Source organism: Neovison vison, chromosome 6 (assembly GCF_020171115.1).
Source record: "Neovison vison isolate M4711 chromosome 6, ASM_NN_V1, whole genome shotgun sequence".
Taxonomy (NCBI): domain Eukaryota; kingdom Metazoa; phylum Chordata; class Mammalia; order Carnivora; family Mustelidae; genus Neogale; species Neogale vison.
This window is the reverse complement of record NC_058096.1, coordinates 53,403,590-53,424,947: the sequence shown is the minus strand read 5'-3', so window position 1 is coordinate 53,424,947 and position 21,358 is coordinate 53,403,590. Positions and strand designations below refer to the sequence as shown.

Here is a 21,358-nt window from a genome sequence, read left to right as displayed (position 1 = left end):
TTTTTTTTTTAAGATTTTATTTATTTGACAGAGGGAGAGAGAGATCACAAGCAGGCAGAGCAGCAAGGCAGAGAGAGAGAGAGGCGGAAGCAGGCTCCCTGCTGAGCAGAGCGCCCGATGCAGGGCTTGATCCCAGGACCCTGAGATCATGACCTGAGCCGAAGGCAGAGGCTTAACCCACTGAGCCATCCAGGCGCCCCGCCACAATATTTTTTAACTGATATTAAAAAATTATTTGGGAAGCTTTTTTGAGATAAGGTTTATTGTCCTTTTCTTCATGGAAACTGTCAATCCTAGGAAATTTCAAGATCTGTACAAATGACCCCATTCAACCTTGGAGTTATCAGATTCCTAGCTTTAGTAGCATTCACCCTGCTGTACCTTATTGAAGCGTGGCCACATTCTGCCGGTTCTGCATCACCATAGGAGTTGTAAATTCCTCTGCCTCTCTCCCTGATTACCACCTTTGTTCTGGTTCTTTCAAAGAGTTATTCCCACTGCATTGTCCTGTGCCTTTGGAGAAGTCTAAGCTCCCTAAATTCACGAAAAGTAGGATTGTGCCATCATCCTTGTGTTAGGGCCTAAACCAAACCTAGTATCTATAGATACTGAAGATTTATGGGATAAGTGACTGAATGGATGAATTGAATACTTGTCCATTGTTTGCCATGGGACTATAACAGGCCACCATTGACAACTGATGATCTTAATATAGTGAGAATGATGATTTTTGCCTCATTAAGATGGCCATCAATTTAATGGACAATAATATTGGAAAAACAACAAAGATTAATGATACCTATACTTTTAGACAAAAGTGGTAGGTAGAATTAATAATAACTCTTACTGTTTTTAAAATTTGATGTGTTAGGCTCTTACCTACATGCCTTATTTACATATAATAACTCAGTCAGACCGGCATTTTCATCTAAAATTTTAGGGGTGAGGAAACTGATGCAGACCGACCAGTTAAGCGACTTGTTCAAGAGTAAGGATATAAACCTAGTACTATCAAACTTCAGGATGGGATTGTTGACAAAGTAAGCAGAATATGTTTTGAACGTCACCTGGGAACTTGTCAAAGGATACTGTATTTGATTATAATAGGCATATTTCATGTTTGAGTTAGGTTTAAGTAAGGCATTTGTAAATTGTCCATTTAAAACTGTTTTAGAAAGGAAATACATTGACTGTGAGAGCAGCATCCTTGTTTTGAGAGATGACTTCTTGCTGTTCTCAATAGACCTTCGCACGCAATGCATTGAAGATGTCACAGAGATCAGAGGATGCCCAGGGTTCGTCTTTTCCTAGCCACAGTTTTGGGCTTGACTTCCCTGGCCATGTTAGTGGTAGATGATGTATCCTTTAACAAAAGAAAAAGGCCTCCTTAGTTACCCAATTTAGTGCAGCTTTTGGCCTGACATAGTTTGCTAACTTCCTTTTTAAGTGAGCAGTTCAATTTCTAAAAAGTAACCTGGGACAGCTTGAAAAATTGTCCTTTCCCCTGTTCAGGTGAGTGAGTTTCGGCTTACACTCTTTATTGCTCTTATGACTTGGAGTAGACTCTGAGTTTTCATTAGTAACTGCCCCACACTCCCCTTAACAATATTGGGAACTTTAAAGCATTTGGGCAACAAATGGGTGAGATCCCGTTTTATTTAAGGCTCTCAGGATCCACCTCAATAATAGTTTGAATTCCCATGAGGGAGAAATGAAAGGCAAGTCTTACATCAGCTTGGTCTCCTCACTTTCTTAGGAATTGAAATGTTCCCCAAGGTCAAAAACAGTGTGAAGTAACTCTCTAAACCTATCTTGGAGGGCACTGCCTCAGATATACAATGAATGGAAATTGCTCTTTAACTGGACGTGAGTCTCATTTTAAATGCCGCTGTTTATGTTCTTTATGTCCTGCCTTTCTTTTTATGTTGAATTTGTTTCACCTTGTAAAGATTAGGAAGAGCATGTTCTACCTTTTAAATGTGAGAATTGAATTATTAATAGTTTGGGGATAAAAAAATGGTCTTCTCTTTCTTCTACCAAAGGTAGTACATTCTCACAAACTTTGGACCTACAAAGTGTCACTTGAAGTTTTTTACTAATGCAGCCTTTAAAGCTTTTTTATTTCTTCCTTGATTTATGACACAGCTGTTTCCTGAATGGGGAAAATGCAAGAACTACATGTGATCTGATTAGATTACATTCTTCATGTGTTTCCCACATTTAGTGGAGGCTACACATCAAATCCTGATGTACTTTTTATTCATTTTTCAAGTTTAGTTTATCACCCCAAGATGGCTATGGTTGGTGTGTTGCCCCTCGATATTGTATCACGATCATCTGTTCATTTCTTTTTCTGCCACACAACGTGCTGCATTTGTTAAGGGTGGGATTGTGTCACCCCACATCAAATAGTGCGTGCCTCCAGTGTCTGATGTTGGCTATAGCCTCCTGAAGCTCCTGAGACTCACCATAAGCAGAGAAACTTCATGCTAATTCACTCTGGTGCAACCTCGCATTCTGTTCAGTTAAATGTAACTTGACTTTTGGATGAATTGATTCATACCATTTTAAAAAAATACAGCGTTGGGTAGCCAGGACAAAAAGAGGCACCTTGCTTTGGTAGGGAATATACTTTTTTTTTTTTTTTAGAGAGAGAGAGAGAGGTGGGGAAAGTGAGAGCAGGTTGGGCGGGGAGGCAGAGGGAAAGAGAGGATCTTAAATACGATCTTAAGCAGGCTCCACGCCTAGCACAGAGCTCTACATGGGACTCCCTCTCTTGCCCCTGAGATCATGATCTAAGCCAAAATCAAGGGGCAGATTCCTGACCCACTGAGCCACCCAGATGCCCCATTCTAGGCAATATTCTTGACACTGCTAATGCATTTCATGGTTTCTTTAATAATATAGCTAGCTTTCTTCTCCTCCCTTCTGCTTCTTCAGGTTTCCTCTAATATTTACATCTTTTACTGGTTTACCCAGTATTGCCATCTGGAAGCTACATTTTGATCACCTGGTATTTTAAGATACTTCTGTTCTAAAGCCTATTTCTTAATTAACAATTTTTATATAAAACTTTTATAAATTTTAAAAGTGGCTTAGCTTGTGGTGGTTAATAGCAGATATGTGGCAGTAAATAGTGTTTCTTACATGTGAGAGTGTTGCAAAATTCCTTGTAAAGTTAAAGTCATGTTTACAAAATTATTGAGTGGGCAAAGTTTTTTATTTCTTCAGATGTTTGGAGGTAGGGGAGTTTTAGTGATAGAAGCATATTCTTAATTAGTAATTATCCTCTATTAAGCAGTCATCATTTTGGTGTAATGGTAAGCAGCGATCAGGGGGCTTAGGGAAAATTTCCCAAGTACAGACAAATTTCATAATAGGAAAAAACATTTCATCTATAAAGAAGATGTATAGTTGTTGCTTTTATTCAGTGTCTAGATGGTTGGAGATATATTCTTGGATTTTGTTTTTTCAAAATTGGAAGTTATTTAAAGAAGTGAGATGGAGAATTAAAGCACATAATATATAAATAATAGCAAACAACAGCAAAACCCCACAGTTATATAAAAGACAAAACCACATGCTGTGATAATAAATTTAAATGACATTGGATAGTACAATTAGGCATCTCTTCTTTTCATGTCTTATAGATTGCAGCCTCTAAAAACATGGACCTTTTAAATAATGGATTTCCAAGGTGATATTTACATATATGTGGTACATGTGTGTATTTAAAAATTAGGTATAAAATAAATATATATTTTTGTCTGGTGAAAATTAAAGTAATGCAAAACCGTTGCATTCACATATTTTTACCAACTTGAATTTTAGTTTCTTTAAAGACTAAGGGCAGGGGCGCCTGGGTGGCTCAGTGGTTAAAGCCTCTGCTTTCGGCTCAGGTCATGATCCCAGGTCCTGGGATCAAGCCCCGCATCGGGTTCTCTGCTCAGCAGGGAGCCTGCTTCCTCCTATCTCTCTGCCTGCCTCTCTGCCTACTTGTCATCTCTGTCAAATAAATAAATAAAATCTTTAAAAATTAAAAAAATAATTAAATAAAGACTAAGGGCAAAAAAAATGTATCTTTTTCCACTGCCATAGTTTGTACAAAAAGTAAAAAGTGTGGCAATCCATTTGTAGGAGTAGGAAAATTGAACTCTTTCGCACATATTTATTTATTTATAAAGGTTTTATTTATGAGAGAAAGAGCTCAAGGGCACATGAGTTGGGAGGAGGAAGGGAGAAGGGAAGTAGTCCCACCCACACTGAATGGGCTCCCTGAACAGGGAGCCCAATATGGGGCTTGATTCCCGGACCCTGAAATCATGACCCACGCTGCAGTCAGATGCTTAACTAAGTGAGCCACCCAGGCACCCCTCTTTCTGAACATTTTATAATTAAGTAGATGATTAGTTCTATGGGTACTAGTGATTACTAGAGCTTCTAGACTCTATCATGTTACTATTTCTGCTTTAAAGTATAGTGTCTTATAGCCAGTGGATCACATAGCTGAGATGGGTAATCATTGACATTGTGCTTCAGACTTTAGATCTAACAAATAAAAATGAAAAACATTTGGATAGGATTATGATTAAAGAACATAAAGGGATGGAGAGCAACCAGTTCAGACATAAAGAACAGTTGGTTTACCCTAATTATAGACATCTTGATTTTTCTTTTTTCTCCTGTGTGTATCAATTGGAAGTTTGGTGGAAAATTAACCCTTTTGCTTAATGATATAAATAAATTTGTTGCAGATTTTCTAAAAGGACTTTATGCCCTTTCTTAAACTCAAATTTCAAAAGTCAGTTGCAGTTTGTACTGGCCACAGTTCCTCCTTTGATCTGGTTCAGTAGTTCAGTTTTCATTTCCTACAACTGAATTTCTTGTATCTACCATCATCTAAATGAGGATGTGTTGACATCAATGAAAAGATCAAAGACTCAACTAAAGAACGCTCACATTTGGATTAGGCTGAATTGTGTGGAAGTGTGGCTGAATCTAAGAAAATAATGGAATAATGTGTGCAACCATAACAATTTTGCAGATTGTTTATTGTTGCCAGTCAAGCATTAAAATATGGCCTAAAATTCTGACTCTTCTTTCTCATAAATCTTCTCATATTATAAACATTGTGGAAATTGGGACATTTTTGGTTTTCCAATACAGATGAACTCAATGAGGTATAGATTATACTCTTGCTTCCCTTTCATTCCTACTTGGCCCACTTTTTATCATGAGTACCTTCATGTATTCTGTATTCATCTTACATGGGAAGCTGTTGGCTTCTTTTTGAAATATTTTAGAAAGAGTGGTACTCATTGACTTTATTGACAGGTGCATATTATATAATCTCTTAGGTACCTAACATGTTTTCACTTATTATCTGAGAGTTATTAAGCTCAGATATGTGACTATGAGGTAAAGAACCACATCTCTCAGTGTCCAGGGCCTACTGAAACATTGTAAGGTCTTCAGTGCAGTGCAGTAAATATCGTTTATATTTACTTTTAGTCCTAAAGCAATTGACTCATCCCATCCTCACATCCTGACCCCTCAACACACCCACAAAAACAGCTGAAGTTTCAAAATAGAGTATTGTATGTGTACCTATTGAGGCCTGGTGATTCTGAAGAAACAGGAATATAAAAAAGCAAGGTCAGTTCAAAACTGACCAGTTCTTCAGTGTTCTGTGTTTCAGTTGCTTCTTTATGGTTTTGCACTAGCAGTTTTGGACTGATGAACATAATGTTGTAAACTTCTTAGGAATTGGCGGGAAGGAATGCCCGTGATAGTTGTATTTTGAAGTGTGAATCATATTTTGAATCACATTTTGAATCCTGTCAGAATCCCCAGAATTCACACCTGCCTTTCCCTCCATTTCAAACCATTTTTTTAATACCACCTTAACTTTTTCTTTCTGAAGCAGATTTAATCCTCTGCTCCATCTTTTTAATCCATTTTGGTTCCCTGTTCCCTCCAGCAGTAGCCCTTAGCAAGGGGAGTACATTAGAATCGCTCAGGGAGCTTCTGGAATTATGCAATACCTGGAACCCATCACCAGAAACTCTCATTTCTTGGTGGGAGTAGAAAGCCTATTTGACAAAGAGTTTGTTCATTGTTTCAGGTGCCTCTTTATGTGCTCTCCTCCCCAAATTTCTCATCCTGAGTCTTGCCATTTCCTTCAATAGCTTCTGATCTTCTCTAGCCATGCTAAACCCGGCTATGACACAAAGCCTTTTATCCCGTTCCTCTATACTTTGTATGGAAGCTGTTGCTACTGCCCCGGTCAATACCTTCTGCTGCTTCCCTTTCCTTCCTTCCCTTCCCCCACTCCAGGTGTTTTATCTGTCAAACTGCTTAATCTTCGTAGATTCTCCTCTAATGACAAATCTTTCCTCATTCCCCCATGTAGAAGTAGTCACTCAATCTTCCGTGTGTAGTGTTTATATTTGATTACGGTTTTTGCAGGAGTGCAATTCTCCCATTCAACTGTAAGCCCATTGAAATCATGTAATTTATCTTGTTCATGTTTATGTTAAACGAACACATGGGTGAATCATAAAGTGAAAGCCTCTTAGGAATTTAAGTGGATAGTTTGTATGAACACTGTTTTTAGATGCATTCTTAAGTTGAGGTTCGTGATCTGCCCCCAAGACGTATGTTAATACTGTACATAATTTTATCTTTCATAATATATATTCCCATTAAAACTTGCACATATGTTTATTTATTTTTTTCATTTACCCCTTGTGTCCACAGACGAAATCTCACGAAACTGTCCCTTATCTTCAGTCACATGCTGGCAGAAATCAAAGCCATCTTTCCCAATGGGCAGTTCCAGGGAGATAACTTTCGTATCACGAAAGCAGATGCTGCTGAATTCTGGAGAAAGTTTTTTGGAGACAAGTAAGTAGAGATCATTATAGTCTGTGTCCCATTTTGAAGAACGACCTCGTCCTGCCTCCGGTTCCACATGGTTATGGATTTCACTCGAATATTTTGAGACTGTAGTGGCACATTTTTGATGAGTATTTTGATTGCAATTTTCCTATTCAGCCACCAAAAGTATGCTTTAATAACTGAATAGTTTTATATCCTTGCAAAGCAAATATCAGTTATACTACATTTACTTGAAGAGCATTCACTGAATGAAATAGCTTGCTCTAAGATGTAAAAGGTATGTAAGACGGAATCTCTCAAAAGCTCACAGCTTTTTATGACTTAGTACACACTTAAGACACGTGCACAATAGAAGGCAGAGAAGGATAGATACTTTCAAAATGGCATGAAGAAATTGTTCCGACAATTCAGAGAGGGCAGCAGTTGCTTCATGACTGAATGAATCAAGGACTGCTTTTCAGAGGAGGTGGTGTGTGAGCTCGGTTGAGACTTGATATTCAGGTGGGAGAGAAAGCCTTGGCACCCCAGTTCAGGCTTTCTTTGTGTCGATGCACAGAGAGTAAGTGTGTAAACGAGATAGAGAAATGAGGATCATGTTATCACAAAGTAGCAGAGAGAGATGATTTCCTTCAGGTACTTCCTTCCCAGACGCAAACTTTGGTGAGCACACTCAGAATGTCCTTGAATGCCAGTAGAACCCTGGCTGAGTGTGAAGGGGGAAGAGTGCTTGCTTACACAGAGATTGTTTTCATGCCTTAGTTAAAAGTCTATATGTTAACTGGTGAAATGAGACCTATAAAATGTTGGTATACTCTTTTGATGGTTTTAGTCCTTTGATGCTGGTGAATTCACTGGAACAATGGGTTTCCTTTTTTCTTTTCTTTTCTTTCTTTATTTTTTTTTTCCTCTTAATGAAGTGCTATGCTTATCTCAGTACTAAGTGGTTAGCTTTCTAACTTTTGGCTCTGGAGATGTTAAAGCCCTTTCCATGTTTCTTAAATAAAATGTATTCTGAATGATTTGTCAGCACTAAAGGGTGAAATACTGTTATTGCCACTAACATGAACGTTTTGTGTTCCAGAAATCTAGCCATTTATAATGCTCCTATATCCATACACAAATGCAAAATTAAAAGGAATGATTCATCCTCCTCTAAATTAGAATAACAGCCAAAAGTATACTAATTAAATACTTGTGGACCACAGAAATCAGAAAGGCATTGCCCAATTCTGGGAGTCCGAAATGAGAGGGTTTCTTCAAGTCACAGCTCATATATTAACACTTTGAGCCTAACACACAACAGTTGGTAACCTTCGACATCTACTTTATCTTAAAATTTTAAGAACATTTATAGGCCAAAATGTTTGTGGTATTTCTTTTTGAAAACTGAAAATTCTGGTGAATCATGAAATTGTTCACTTGTCAAAAGGTCAGTTAAAAAATGGAAAGATTGCCCACACACTTTTTTTTTTTTTTAAAGAGAGGAGTTTGTGTTGCTGGTACCTCAAGCCACAGAGAATTATGCATTTCAGACTTCTTCATTTCGCTTTATTTATAACCATAGACATCAAGGGGCTGACATTTCTCTCCAACTGCTACATGAGTGAAATCACTATTAAATCAAATGGGGTAGTCTTAAAATACTGATTAAATACTCTCCTTACCTCCCAAACCTTTTTATGCCTTTTTCTCCTGTCTTCACTTACTTGAGAAAGCTGTTTCATTTTTCTTTAACATTTTACTTTTGGGATGAGAGCCAAATTTAAAGCTCCTTCTGGAACTCAGACATATTTCCATAGTCATCAAAATTAATGATTCTTTTATTAGATCATTGGAGAAACCATCTTTATATTCTCTGTGGGTTTTCGCCTTATTTCACAATATTTTATTGAATGAATAAGCAAATGCATGAATGATGTAGCCTTTCAAAAGGTTGAATTCTTTTATCTTCATTATGCCCTAATACTAGTTTATATTTTTGCATAACTTCTCATATGGAAGCATTTCTGTCATTTATCTAGCTACACATTGAAGCTATGTGAGAATGCCTTCATTTGATCTAACCAGTGCCTTTAAACTTGAGAACAGTATTGTTTCCACAAATGTAATCATTGAGCAGTTAGTTCTAAAAAGAGCCAATCGGGTTATGATTTTTACAAAGCAGTTTTTAAGCTTAAGGTATTATTGCAATTTTTTTCCAAAGTAACTATCAGAACAAGATATTGAGATTGAATTAAAATTGGGGGAAAAAACCCTATTTTTCAAAAGATTTTGTAAAACTCCTAAAAGAGTTTTGGTATTCAGGCCTCATAAATACAGGAAGCAAGAAAAAAAATTTTTAAATTTTAATTGCAGTATAGTTAACATAGAATGTTATATTAGTTTCAGGTGTATAGTATAGTGATTCAACAGTTCTATACGTAACTCAGTGTACAGTGCCCCTTAGGATAAGTATGTCTTAATCCCCATCACCTGTTTCACTTAGTCCTCCCACCTCCTTTCTCTTTGATAACCACTAGTTTGTTCCCTATATTAAGAGGTTTTTTTGTTTGTTCATTTGTTTTGTTTCTTAAATTCCACATATGAGTAGAATCATTTGGTGTTTGTCTTTCTCTGACTTATTTTTAGCATTAATCCTCTAGATCTATCTGTGTTGTTGCAAATAACAAGGTGTTACTCTATTTTATGGCTGAGTAATATTTCACTCTACATATATACACGTCTTCTTAATCCATTCACCTATTGATGGGCACTTGGGCTGCTTCCATATCTTGGATATTGTACATAATGCTGCAGGAACATATGGGTTCATATATCTTTTTACATTCTTTCGGTAAGTACCCAGCAGGGGAATTAGTGAATCATATGGTATTTCTAATTTAAATTTTTTGAGGAACCTCCATACAGTGTTCCACGGTGGCTGCACCATTTTGCATTCCCTCCAACAGGGCACGAGGGTTCCTTTTTCTCTGCATCATCACCAATAGTGTTGTTTCTTGTGTTTTTGATTTTAGCCTTTCTGACAGGTGTTAGGTGATATCTCATTGTGCTTTTGATTTCATTTCCCTGATGGTTAGTGATGTTGAGCATCTTTTCATGTGTCTGTTGGCCATCTGCATGTCTTCTTTGGAGAAATGTCCGGTCATGTCTTCCACCCATTTTTTAATTGGATTATTTGGGAGGTTTTTTGGTGTTGAGTTGTGTAAGTCCTTTATGTATTTTGGATACTAACCCCTTATTGAATATGTCATTTGCAAATATCTTCTCCCACTCAATAGGTTGTCTTTTTGTTTCCTTTGCAGTGTAGAAGGTGTTTTGTTTTGTTTTGTTTTGTTTTGTTTTGTTCTGTAAGCTCTATGCCCAACAAGGGGCTTGACCTCATGCCCCCCCAGATCAAGAGTATCCTGCTCTATGGACTGAGCCAGCCAGATGCCCCCAAAGCTTTTAATTTACTTTTGATGTAGTCCCAATGATTTGTTTTTGCTCTTGTTTCCCTTGCCTCCGGAGATCTATCTAGAAAAAAGGTGGTTATAGTCAATGTCAGAGAAATTATTGCTTGTGTTTTCTTCTAGGATTTTTATGGTTTCAGGTCTCACATGTAGATCTTCAATCCATTTTGAGCTGTTTTTGTTTATGGTGGAAGCAAGTGGTTCAGTTTCATTCTTTTGCATATAGCTGTCTAGTTTCCCAAGCACCATTTGTCAAAAAGTCTGTCTTTTTCCCATTGTATAGTCATCCCTCCTTTGTTGAAGATTAACTGACCATATAGTCATGGGTTTATTTCTGGGCTCTCTGTTCTGTTCCATTGATCTGTGTGTCTTATTTTTATGCCAGTACCATACTGTTTTCATTACTATAGTTTCGTAGTGTATCTTGAAATTCAGGATTCTGATACCTCCAGTTTTATTCTTTTTTTTCCGAGATTACTTGGCTATTTCAGGTTCTTTTATGGTTCTATAGAAATTCCAGGATTATTTGTACTAGTTGTGTGAAAAATGTTGTTGTTATTTTGATAGAGATTACATTAAATCTGTAGATTGCTTTGCGTAGTATGGACATTTTAACAATATTTGTTCTCCTAATCCATGAGCATGGGATGTCTTTCCATTTCTTGGTGTCATGTTCAATTTCTTTCATCAATATTTTATAGTTTTCAGAGTTCAGGTCTTTCACTTTTTTAGTTAAGTGTATATGTAGGTGTTTTATTCTTTTTAGTGCAATTATAAATGGGATCATTTTCTTGATTTCTCTTTCTGCTACTTCATTATATGTGTATAGAAATGTAACAGTTATCTGTGTATGATTTCGTATTCCAGCAGACAAAAATCTTTAGGTGTCATGCCTAACAGTTCGTTTCTGTGCTTCTCAACCTTTTCAAAGTCATGGCCAGGCCCACCTCTCTGCTCTGTCTAGCTGCCAAAAGGCTGTGCCTGACTGGAGTCCCAAGTCGATCAATAAGAATGATGTCCCATGGTAAACTGATGGGAAGGTCTGCATTTGTTAGGTTTTTATGCAAATTCATTAAATGTTTCAATGCTTGAGTCCTGCTTCTGCTTTCTTAGTCTGTTGACCAGGAGGTAGTAGAAATATGTAGAGAAAGAGAAGTGACATTAATGAATAAATGTGTCTAAGTAAATTCTGCAAAATAAGATCAATACCAAACTGAATCTTTGCACTCTGGAATAGTAGTTTAGAATCCAGAAACACTAGGCACCAGTCTCAGAAAGTAGATTACTAACTGTTAAAAACAACAAAAATCCATTGGTGGGATTAGACCGTGGCTGACAGTCATTTTTCTAAGCAAGTCAGATAGCAGGTTTGGGGCCACTGGTGCTAAGCACTTCTTTACACTGAAGAGATTTAGACATACATTTCCAGCCAAATTATAATTCAGCAAGAACCATGAATTCTAAACCTGCATCTTTTTATGTGTCACCTTCTTTCCATCCTTACTTCAAGTTCTGTCCTATAATTTCAAGTTCAAATCCTTCTGTGTATTACAGCAACAGCATTCTGACCCATCTTTGTATCTTCAGTAAGAACCTGTCCTGTTGTTTTTCTTAGACCACAGAGCTCTCAAAAAACAAAACAAAACAAAACAAACAAACAAACAAACAAAAAAACCCACAAAACCCCCATAACTAAACGTTCTATTTTTTTGTTAGTTTTTTTGATCTGAAATGTTTGTATGAGTTATTATTGATTCTAGGTTAAAATGTAAAATTCTATTAATATGGCAAACTTTAGGAACTGTTTGTTTGTTTGTTTTTTTGTTTTTTGGCTTCATCTCTTTGTAGTCTGCTCATCCACAAATAAAGAACCTAACTACACAGCACTGTTACACGTATTTCCTGATGTGCATTTCCCCCCCTATTTTTTGTTTTCCTAGATTGCATCCACTGTTTGGAAAGCTACTCACCCATGCCACTTTGGAAGCTGCCCTAATCTAAAGTGAATATCCATACTCTTTGCTTCCAAGTGCCTTTGCTCTTATCTGTCCTATTAGACTGCAATGAACTGCTGACATGATCACATTTCCTGAAAGTCAAGGAAGGTGTTTTGAAAGCAAGAACCTGCCTTCCTGATTTTTGTTTCTTAGAACTTGGCACATTTCCTGGAATGTGTATGCACTAATAAACGTTAACAGATTGCATGAATAATTGGATGGATGGATGGAGGATATTTATTCTCTGCTCAAATTTTCAATGACTTTATTATTTACAAATTGATTTTATTTTTCTTTTAACCTTCGGTTCCTGTGGTTCAATTCCCTGGAAGCACCCTAGCCTCTTCTTTCTTTTTTTACCATCCCCAAATTGCTCAAGTCCAGTTCAGAAGCCACCTTTTCTGTACTAATATACACCCTTCCGTAAGGTCAACTTTAACTATTCCATGCCTCATGTCCCTGTTGTATATTAGACATGTTTGTATTATTGAAGGTATGCTTTGTGGCTCTTTCCTGCTTGACTGTGAAACTCTTTGTTGACTTTTTATCCAAAAAATTTCATCCAGATACATTGGCAGTTAATTTATGTTAAACTCTGTGTCCAGTGTTTTCTAATAAGCTAACTTCATTTTTAATGTTATCTTTCAACCTTATCCTTTAAAGATATTGAATGAATCCTTTAGGTACTGTATACATAACAGACAGTAATTGTTGGACGAATTCATGTATTTTTTCTAACATTTCTTTCTTTTACTTATGTCCTGGTCTTCAGTCAAGCTGGCTTATTTGGATGTTTCCTGACATACCAGAAGTTACAGGTGTCCAAGTGCTCCTAATGCTGCTCCCGCTTATGGTTTTTATTTGCTCTGGCATTTATGTTCTGATTAATCCCTCAGAGTGAGTCTTGCTTATGATTCTGTCCCTACGTCTTATAGGGACAGCAACATGTTGTTGTCCCTACATCTCTTCTTAAACCCCCTAAGCTCTTGTTTATCCTTTGTATTTATTATTTTTATTGTTTTAAAATTATTTGTCTAGCTATTTTACTTCCCATTAGATGATAAGCTCCATGGAATCAGGCTTATTTATTTATCCGTGTATGTCCTGAAGTACCTCAGCACAATGTCTCATATTTAGATTTCAGGAACTGTCGTTTATTTAATTCAAGTGAGTTGAGGAGTAAAGGACTGTATGTGGGTGTGTGCTTATGTGAGATATGACAGGGACACAGTTTGCTTGTTTGATTGGGAGGCAACAGGCTGACAGGTAGGTATGCAGGTAGGTTGTCTTCGTTCAGGTCTGACTGTAACATTTACTAACTTTGTGACTTTGGACAAGCTACTGGGTTTCTCCATGTATCAGTTTCTTTATCTATAAGATGTCGATAACAATAAACAATAATACTTCCTATGTAGTGTTGTCATAAAGGTTAAAAGAGTTAAAATCTGCTGCTATTAAAAGCTAGAGATCAGTGTCCGGCATTTAGTAAGTACTCTGTATTGTGGAATAATTAACCAATTCAAACTTTTCATCTTCTTCTAAACTCTATTATATTAATTATTATGCAGATAATTTAGTTAATATTCAATTTTATGTGATGGATGTTCTATAGTCCCTAGAAATCTGAAAGCAAAAACCAAAAACAAATAATAAATTTTCTAAAATTGGGTGTAGGATAGAATATAAGACACTGCCCTGCTTACCATGGAAAAAAATTATCTATTTAAAGCTCATTTTACTGCCTCTACCTCTGATTTCCTGGGGAAGTGGTATGGACCTTCTTTGGTTTCCTGTATTCTCCTTTCACTTTTAATAAGAAATGAAGGACAATAGTTTCTTTACCTTTCCAATGGGTGAGATACATATTATTTTAGCATATTAACTAGGTCAGCGTTTCCTCTAGTCAAAGAAAAGGCAACTTAATCATATTTAATCCACAATAGAAATTAAGGACCTGTACAAGGTAACTGGATGGCAGGAGCTCAGGAAAAAACTGACTTAGAACTCAAGAAATGCTATTTAATATTTATCTTATTTAGTCAACTTCTGTTATTGCCTATTTTAAAAAAATTCTAAGGGTCTTTATATTAATAAGGAAAATAAAATTAGAGGTCTATTTTGTATAACTCCTTATAACAAGATCTTAGATACAAAATGCAAATAAGATGCCAAATTATAATTTTCTATCTTTAAGCAATATGTATTCAATTTGGAGAAGAGAGTATATACAGAGTTAATGAATATTTAAACCAGCTCTGTGCCTTAGAAAGGTGCCTAAATAATGTTACAAATATGAAATTATTTACTAGCCTGGTCAGGACCACTCCAGCTTCGTGGAGGAGCTGGTATGTTGTATGGGTTGCACATATGTTAAGAAGGAGTCTGTTCCATGGAAAATGCTGTGATTGAGACTGAACTATTACAGTGTCTGCTGGAGATCAAAAGAAAGATAGAGATAACTTCAAGGTTACATAAATGCCTTTATTTTTTCCTCCTTTTTGTTATTTTTTTCTTTCTCCTTCTTTTCACTCTGAGTGCTTCAGTAAGTGACCTTTACCTAGTGAAATCACCATGATTTAGGTTCTGATTCTCATCCTTGAAACCATGATTTCATGGAACCAAGAGTATGTTTACAGAGTGGACACAATTTAACTGAGCTCATAAATTGCTCTATAACCGAGAATTTTTTAAAAATTTACAATGATTGATGCCACTATCAGGCAGATGAGGATGTTTATGTCACCATCAATAAGTTATCAGTGGAGCCATTTCAAAATTCTTGGTGAACATGGAATCCAAATAAGGGGTAGTGGTTTATGACCCACTGTAGGAGTTGCCCTGTTTCAAGGACCCAAGTACTTGCAACTGTTACTCTCTAACTGTGCTTTGAAAGCTCTGTCCTATTCCATCCCTTTGTACTTTCTTTTTCCCTATACAAAATTGCATTTTTAAAACTCTGTTCTTTGCAGCCCTGAGAACAATGGGAACCTATTGATGGGTTTTAGGCCTGAAACTGGTCCCTCTTGTATTTTTAGGTGGGTGACTTCTTGCTGAAGTGGATAATGAATGTGAGCAGTGGCTTCTAAACCCATTTGATTATATTCATGATTACTAATTCACTAAATACTTTTTTTCCTCAACATAGCACATACCCTCCCCAATGTCCATCTATTAAATTATCATCTGTATACATACATATATTTTTGTATTAATAACATGTAATCTCATATGTAAGACAAATAGTGGACATAAAATACAAAAAAGTTTTTTAAAGAGTTTATTTATTTAGTTGAAAGACAGAGATCACAAGCAGGCAGAGGCAGGCAGAGAGAGAAAGAGAGAGAGAGAGAGGAAAGCATGCTCCCCACTGAGCAGAGAGCCCGATGTGGGGCTCGATCCCAGGACCCCGAGATCATGACCTGAGCCGAAGGCAGAGACTTAACCCACTGAGCCACCCAGGCACCCTGATAAAATACAAATTTTAATAACTATGTAAAGGAGCACCTGGGTGGCTCAGTCAGTTAAGCATCTAACTCGTTTTGGCTCAGGTCATAAGCTTCCGGTTGTGAGATTGAGCCCTGCATCGGGCTCCATGCTCAGCTCAGAGTCTGCTTCAGATTCTCTCCACCTGACTCATTCTCATTCTCTCTATCTCCCTCTCTTTCTCAAATAAATAGTTTTCCAAAAAATAAAAATAAAAACTACATAAATATGTAAGTAGAATTTCAATATTTTCTTCTCATCCCAAAAGGGATCATCTTGTGTACCCTCTGGGGTCTAACTGCCTCCCCACCTCTACATAATTTAGAAACTGAAAAATTAGAAGAGAAATAGAAATCGAAGACTCATAGGTAGCATGCTGTTGTAGAAAACTAGGTAGCACTTATAATAATATACATAAAATAATCCATATATAAAATAATACATGAAATGGAATCAATACACCAAATAACTTTACATATATGTAAGTAAAAGAAGTACATGGATTTGAGAATGGTATAAAGATAAATTTTTTTTTTTTTTTTTTTTTTTTTTTTTTTTTTTTTTGTTTAAACAGATCTTTTTTTTTTTTTTTTTTTTTTTTTCCCAATTTATTTATTTTCAGAAAAACAGTATTCATTATTTTTTCACCACACCCAGTGCTCCATGCAAGCCGTGCCCTCTATAATACCCACCACCTGGTACCCCAACCTCCCACCCCCCCGCCACTTCAAACCCCTCAGACTGTTTTTCAGAGTCCATAGTCTCTCATGGTTCACCTCCCCTTCCAATTTACCCAAATTCCCTACTCCTCTCTAACGCCCCTTGTCCTCCATGCTATTGGTTATGCTCCACAAATGAGTGAAACCATATGATAATTGACTCTCTCTGCTTGACTGATTTCACTCAGCATAATCTCTTCCAGTCCCGTCCATGTTGCTACAAAAGTTGGATATTCGTCCTTTCTGATGGAGGCATAATACTCCATAGTGTATATGGACCACATCTTCCTTATCCATTCATCCGTTGAAGGGCATCTTGGTTCTTTCCATAGTTTGGCGACTGTGGCCATTGCTGCTATAAACATTGGGGTACAGATGGCCCTTCTTTTCACGACATCTGTATCTTTGGGGTAAATACCCAGGAGTGCAATTGCAGGGTCGTAGGGAAGCTCTATTTTTAATTTCTTGAGGAATCTCCACACTGTTCTCCAAAGAGGCTGCACCAACTTGCATTCCCACCAACAGTGTAAGAGGGTTCCCCTTTCTCCACATCCTCTCCAACACATGTTGTTTCCTGTTTTGTTAATTTTGGCCATTCTAACTGGTGTAAGGTGATATCTCAATGTGGTTTTAATTTGAATCTCCCTGAGGGCTAATGATGATGAGCATTTTTTCATGTGTCTGATAGCCATTTGTATTTCTTGATTGGAGAAGTGTCTGTTCATATCTTCTGCCCATTTTTTGATGTGTTTGTCTGTTTCGTGTGGGTTGAGTTTGAGGAGTTCATTATAGATCCTGGATATCAACCTTTTGTCTGTACTGTCATTTGCAAATATCTTCTCCCATTCCGTGGGTTGCCTCTTTGTTTTTTTGACTGTTTCCTTTGCTGTGCAGAAGCTTTTGATTTTGATGAAGTCCCAGAAGTCTATTTTCGCTTTTGTTTCCTTTGCCTTTGGAGACGTATCTTGAAAGAAGTTGCTGTGGCTGATATCGAAGAGATTACTGCCTATGTTCTCCTCTAAGATTCTGATAGATTCCTGTCTCACGTTGAGGTCTTTTATCCATTTTGAGTTGATCTTTGTGTACGGTGTAAGAGAATGGTATAAAGATAAATTGAAGCATACCTGATTATTAAGTTATATGAGGCAGAAGAAAGGAGTCAAATGTGATTTCTCAGTTTCTTATTTGAACAACTGGGGCCCTTTCAGTGAGAGAGGAAAAATAGGAAGAAGAGGGGATTTGGCATCCAGATAAGCTCAGTTTAGACTATGTTTGATTTTGTGTACCTAGATAAATATGTGTGGTGATAAGCATTAGTAAGTTGGATATATAACCTTGAGACTATGGAAAGAATATAGAATAGGGTAGAGATTTTAGAATTGATGGTGTATTTATGAGAGTTTGCAGGTTGATAGCCTGTGGAGTATTTCTTGGCTTTATGAAATATTTGACAAAAAAATTAATAGTAACTTTTAAAAATTCATTTTCCATAAAAATAGTGTATTGAATTTCATTGAATAATTGGAAGTGACGGCACCACTAGATCGGAATTCTGACGGGGCAACATTTCTCTAGACCTGGGTGCCAGCTGCCCAGTTGAGACATGCTCTCCTTCAGTTCATTGCAGTCCTTAGCTGGATCTCTTTACTCATTTCTGTTAATTGCCTGGTTCCCAGATATTTGAGTTTGAAATCTCCAAAAGCTTTGTGAAGCCGTTGATGTAGACCATGCAGAATGTGCAGGGAGAATGAAGAGGGACAGATGCGTAAAGAATTCTGATAAATGGGAGTGCCAGGGTGGCATAATCAGTTAGAGTTGGACTCTTGGTTTTGGCTCAGGTCATGATGGTTGAGATTGAGCCCTGAGTCAGACTCCAAGCTGAGCCTGGAGTTTGCTTGAGATTCTCTCTCTCCTCCCTCTGCCCCTCTTGTTCATGCTCTCTCACTCTAAAATAAATAAATAAATCTTAAAAAAAAAAAAAAAAAGGAATTCTGGTAAATGAAGTGTTCATTGAAGAAATTTAAGGAAATGGAGGAATTGCCAGAAAAGCAGGGGAAAAAACATGAGGATCCTGGCAGAATTACACCTGCTAAAGGAAGACAGTATTTAGAGAAATGAAGGAGATGAACCAGATAATAGTACTTAAAGATCAAGTTAGATCAAGACCTTAACATTTCCATTAGTTGCAGTAACATGAAGGCACTTAATATCTGATTTATTTTCTCTTTTAAGAAATTCTTTAAGTCTCCTTCATAACCAAAGCTTTAATAGGCTCCATGTGTTTATGCAGTTTCTTATGTGAGGGTTTTAGAAGTGTTGTTGAAATTGGGTATTTCTTTTGCTTCTCTTTAACTTAGATCTAGCAGACTTTGCCTATTGCTTGTCAACTCGTTTTACCTTTGTAGAGAGATTTATGAGGAATTTTTAAAATTATGGACTTTGTTGTTTATAAGATAGGCTGGGCTCTTATTGCTAAAAAGAAAATCATTTTAAAGCATTGCTTAAGTCCTTCTATGACAGGATTTTCTAATTTTAGGATCTGTAACTTCCTGATTTTCTTTAATCTGACCTCAGAAGATAAAAGGTTATCTTGCTGTGATCCATGTAGCTCATGTGTCTTAAAACCTACCAAGTATCATTAACCTTTCAGAAATAATATACTGAAGAAAGTTGTGCAGTAGAAAGAAAAGAACAAATATTCATTGTTTTAAGACCAGAATTTTTGTTTGTCTATGGTTAATGACTACTAAGTAGAAAAATTAAACATGGAATTTTGACATGTTCTTACAGATTATATTTACAGTTCCTCTTCCTATCCCTTTTCACCAATAAATTTTATTTATTTCAAAGCCAGAAAATAAATGGAATTATGTCCAAAGTAATGTCATACCTACAGTAAATTTGTCATGTTCAAAAGTCTGGTCATGAGACCAGAAGTTAGAAAGCATCAAATCTATCATGCAAATGAGCTTACTGAGAAAATCAGGAATAATGTTGAAGAAACTATTTTCCTTGTTTCTGCAATTTTATAAAAAGTATTTGTCTCGAAGTTTTACTTTCAGAATTTGAAAATGAGAATGATGCTTGTCCATTTTACAGAGAAGTAATGCTTGTCTACACTATAGACCAAATGTTATGAATGTTTTTGAGGAAAAAAAAACCCTAAATACACAACATATGTTTCTTTCTGTATGAGAGTCAAGAATTTTCACAGAAATGATTAGATCTAATTATGAATATCCTTGATAACCATGGTTACCTTTGTGTCTGTGAGGAGTTGTAAGGTAAATATTTGATGAGAATTTTGATATGTTCTTTGTGTGGGTTGCTGGAAAATATTTGCTTCTCAAAAACAAATAAAAACTTTCGTGTCTAGAAACATTTGTGATGAAAAAGTAAGAACAGTAGAGCCTGATAACAGTCTATTTCCATATTCCTTAACAAAATACAAATATAAGTGCAGAAAAATACTTGATTTAGGGAATAACTATATGTAATATATCAACAGACTTAGGAGTCACAGTACTAATATTTGCATCCATAATAAAAATCAAAACATGTAAAACATCTTATGAATGTTTCATTGTCTTCTGAACAAAACTAGCCCTCAATTTAAAGGTATCGACACTGAATATATCTTTGTTGGTCAAAGTGAATTTTCTGACCAAATTCAAATGAAATTAAAAATAGGAATGGGTGAATACAGATAGAACAGATTTTCATTTTGTTTAAAATCAAGGTGACATTTTATCTCCTTTAGCTAGAAGGAATTTGAAACAACTACTGTCAACACCCCACCCCCACCACAACAACAAAACCAGCAACCAACAAATACACATTGACTTCCTTGTTTATATTATGACAAGTACTACATCTGTTCCCGCATTTTCTTCTTTTTCATCTTCAAGTTTTTATGTAAAAATTTGTAAAGCCTTATATATTCAGTTTAATATACATACAGAAAAGTATACAAAGCCTAAGTGTAAGGCAAAGAATTTTCATGACGTGAACACACCAGTGTAAATGCCACCAAAATAAATAGCGTATTACCTGTAATTCCGAGCACCCCTTCCCCCCCACCTCTCAGCAAGTTCCATACAGTCACTGTCTGCTCATGGTATCCTGACTCCTAGCTTCATGGAATCATTCATAGTTGAAATTCTACAACTTTGTTCTTTTAAAAAAAATCTGGCTCCTTTCATTCTTTGTTTATGAAATTGACCCAGGTTCTGCTCTGGGACAGACTGTTCATTCTTCTTGCTCCATTGTGCAGCTTTACCATGCTTTACCTATCATTTCTATTCATGATAGCCATTGGGTTCTTCCTCCTCTGGGTTATTATCAGTAGTGCTATTATGAACTTTTTAAAAATATATTTTTAAAAACCCATATATGCATATCTGTTGGATGTATCTAGGAATGGAATTGCTGGCTTCTAGTTTCTGCATAATTTTAGACTTAGTAGCTTTTAGGAGTTTTCTAAAGTGGCTTACCAATCAAATCACCTTTGAGCAGTGCCTAAAGGTTCCTGTTGCTCTGTATCTGCTCCAACCCTTTGATATCCTTTGTGATTTTTTTTTTCTTCATAAGCCATACTAGGGAGGTCAGGTGGAATCTCACTGTGTTTTTAATGTACACTTCTCTGATGACCAGTGAAGCTGAATATATCTTTGTTTATTGAACATTTTGATTTCTTTGTGTATGTGAAAATCATTTGTCCAATTTTGAGTAGTTACTATTAATATTTAGATAGGACTCTTTTGTCAATTATGTTTCTCCCAATGTGTGTTTCCTTTTCCCCTTTGTTAGT

General features: G+C 36.4%; 1 protein-coding gene across 2 annotated transcripts in view; it reads left to right on the top strand.

Annotated features, from left to right (window-relative positions):
* Positions 1-21,358, top strand: part of CBLB (Cbl proto-oncogene B) — a 218,689-nt gene that overhangs the window by 85,261 nt on the left and 112,070 nt on the right. For both annotated transcript variants that reach the window (XM_044251309.1, XM_044251308.1), the window contains exon 4: positions 6,760-6,906. In XM_044251309.1, the coding sequence (XP_044107244.1) occupies positions 6,760-6,906 (147 nt within the window). The remainder of the gene's footprint in view (positions 1-6,759; positions 6,907-21,358) is intronic.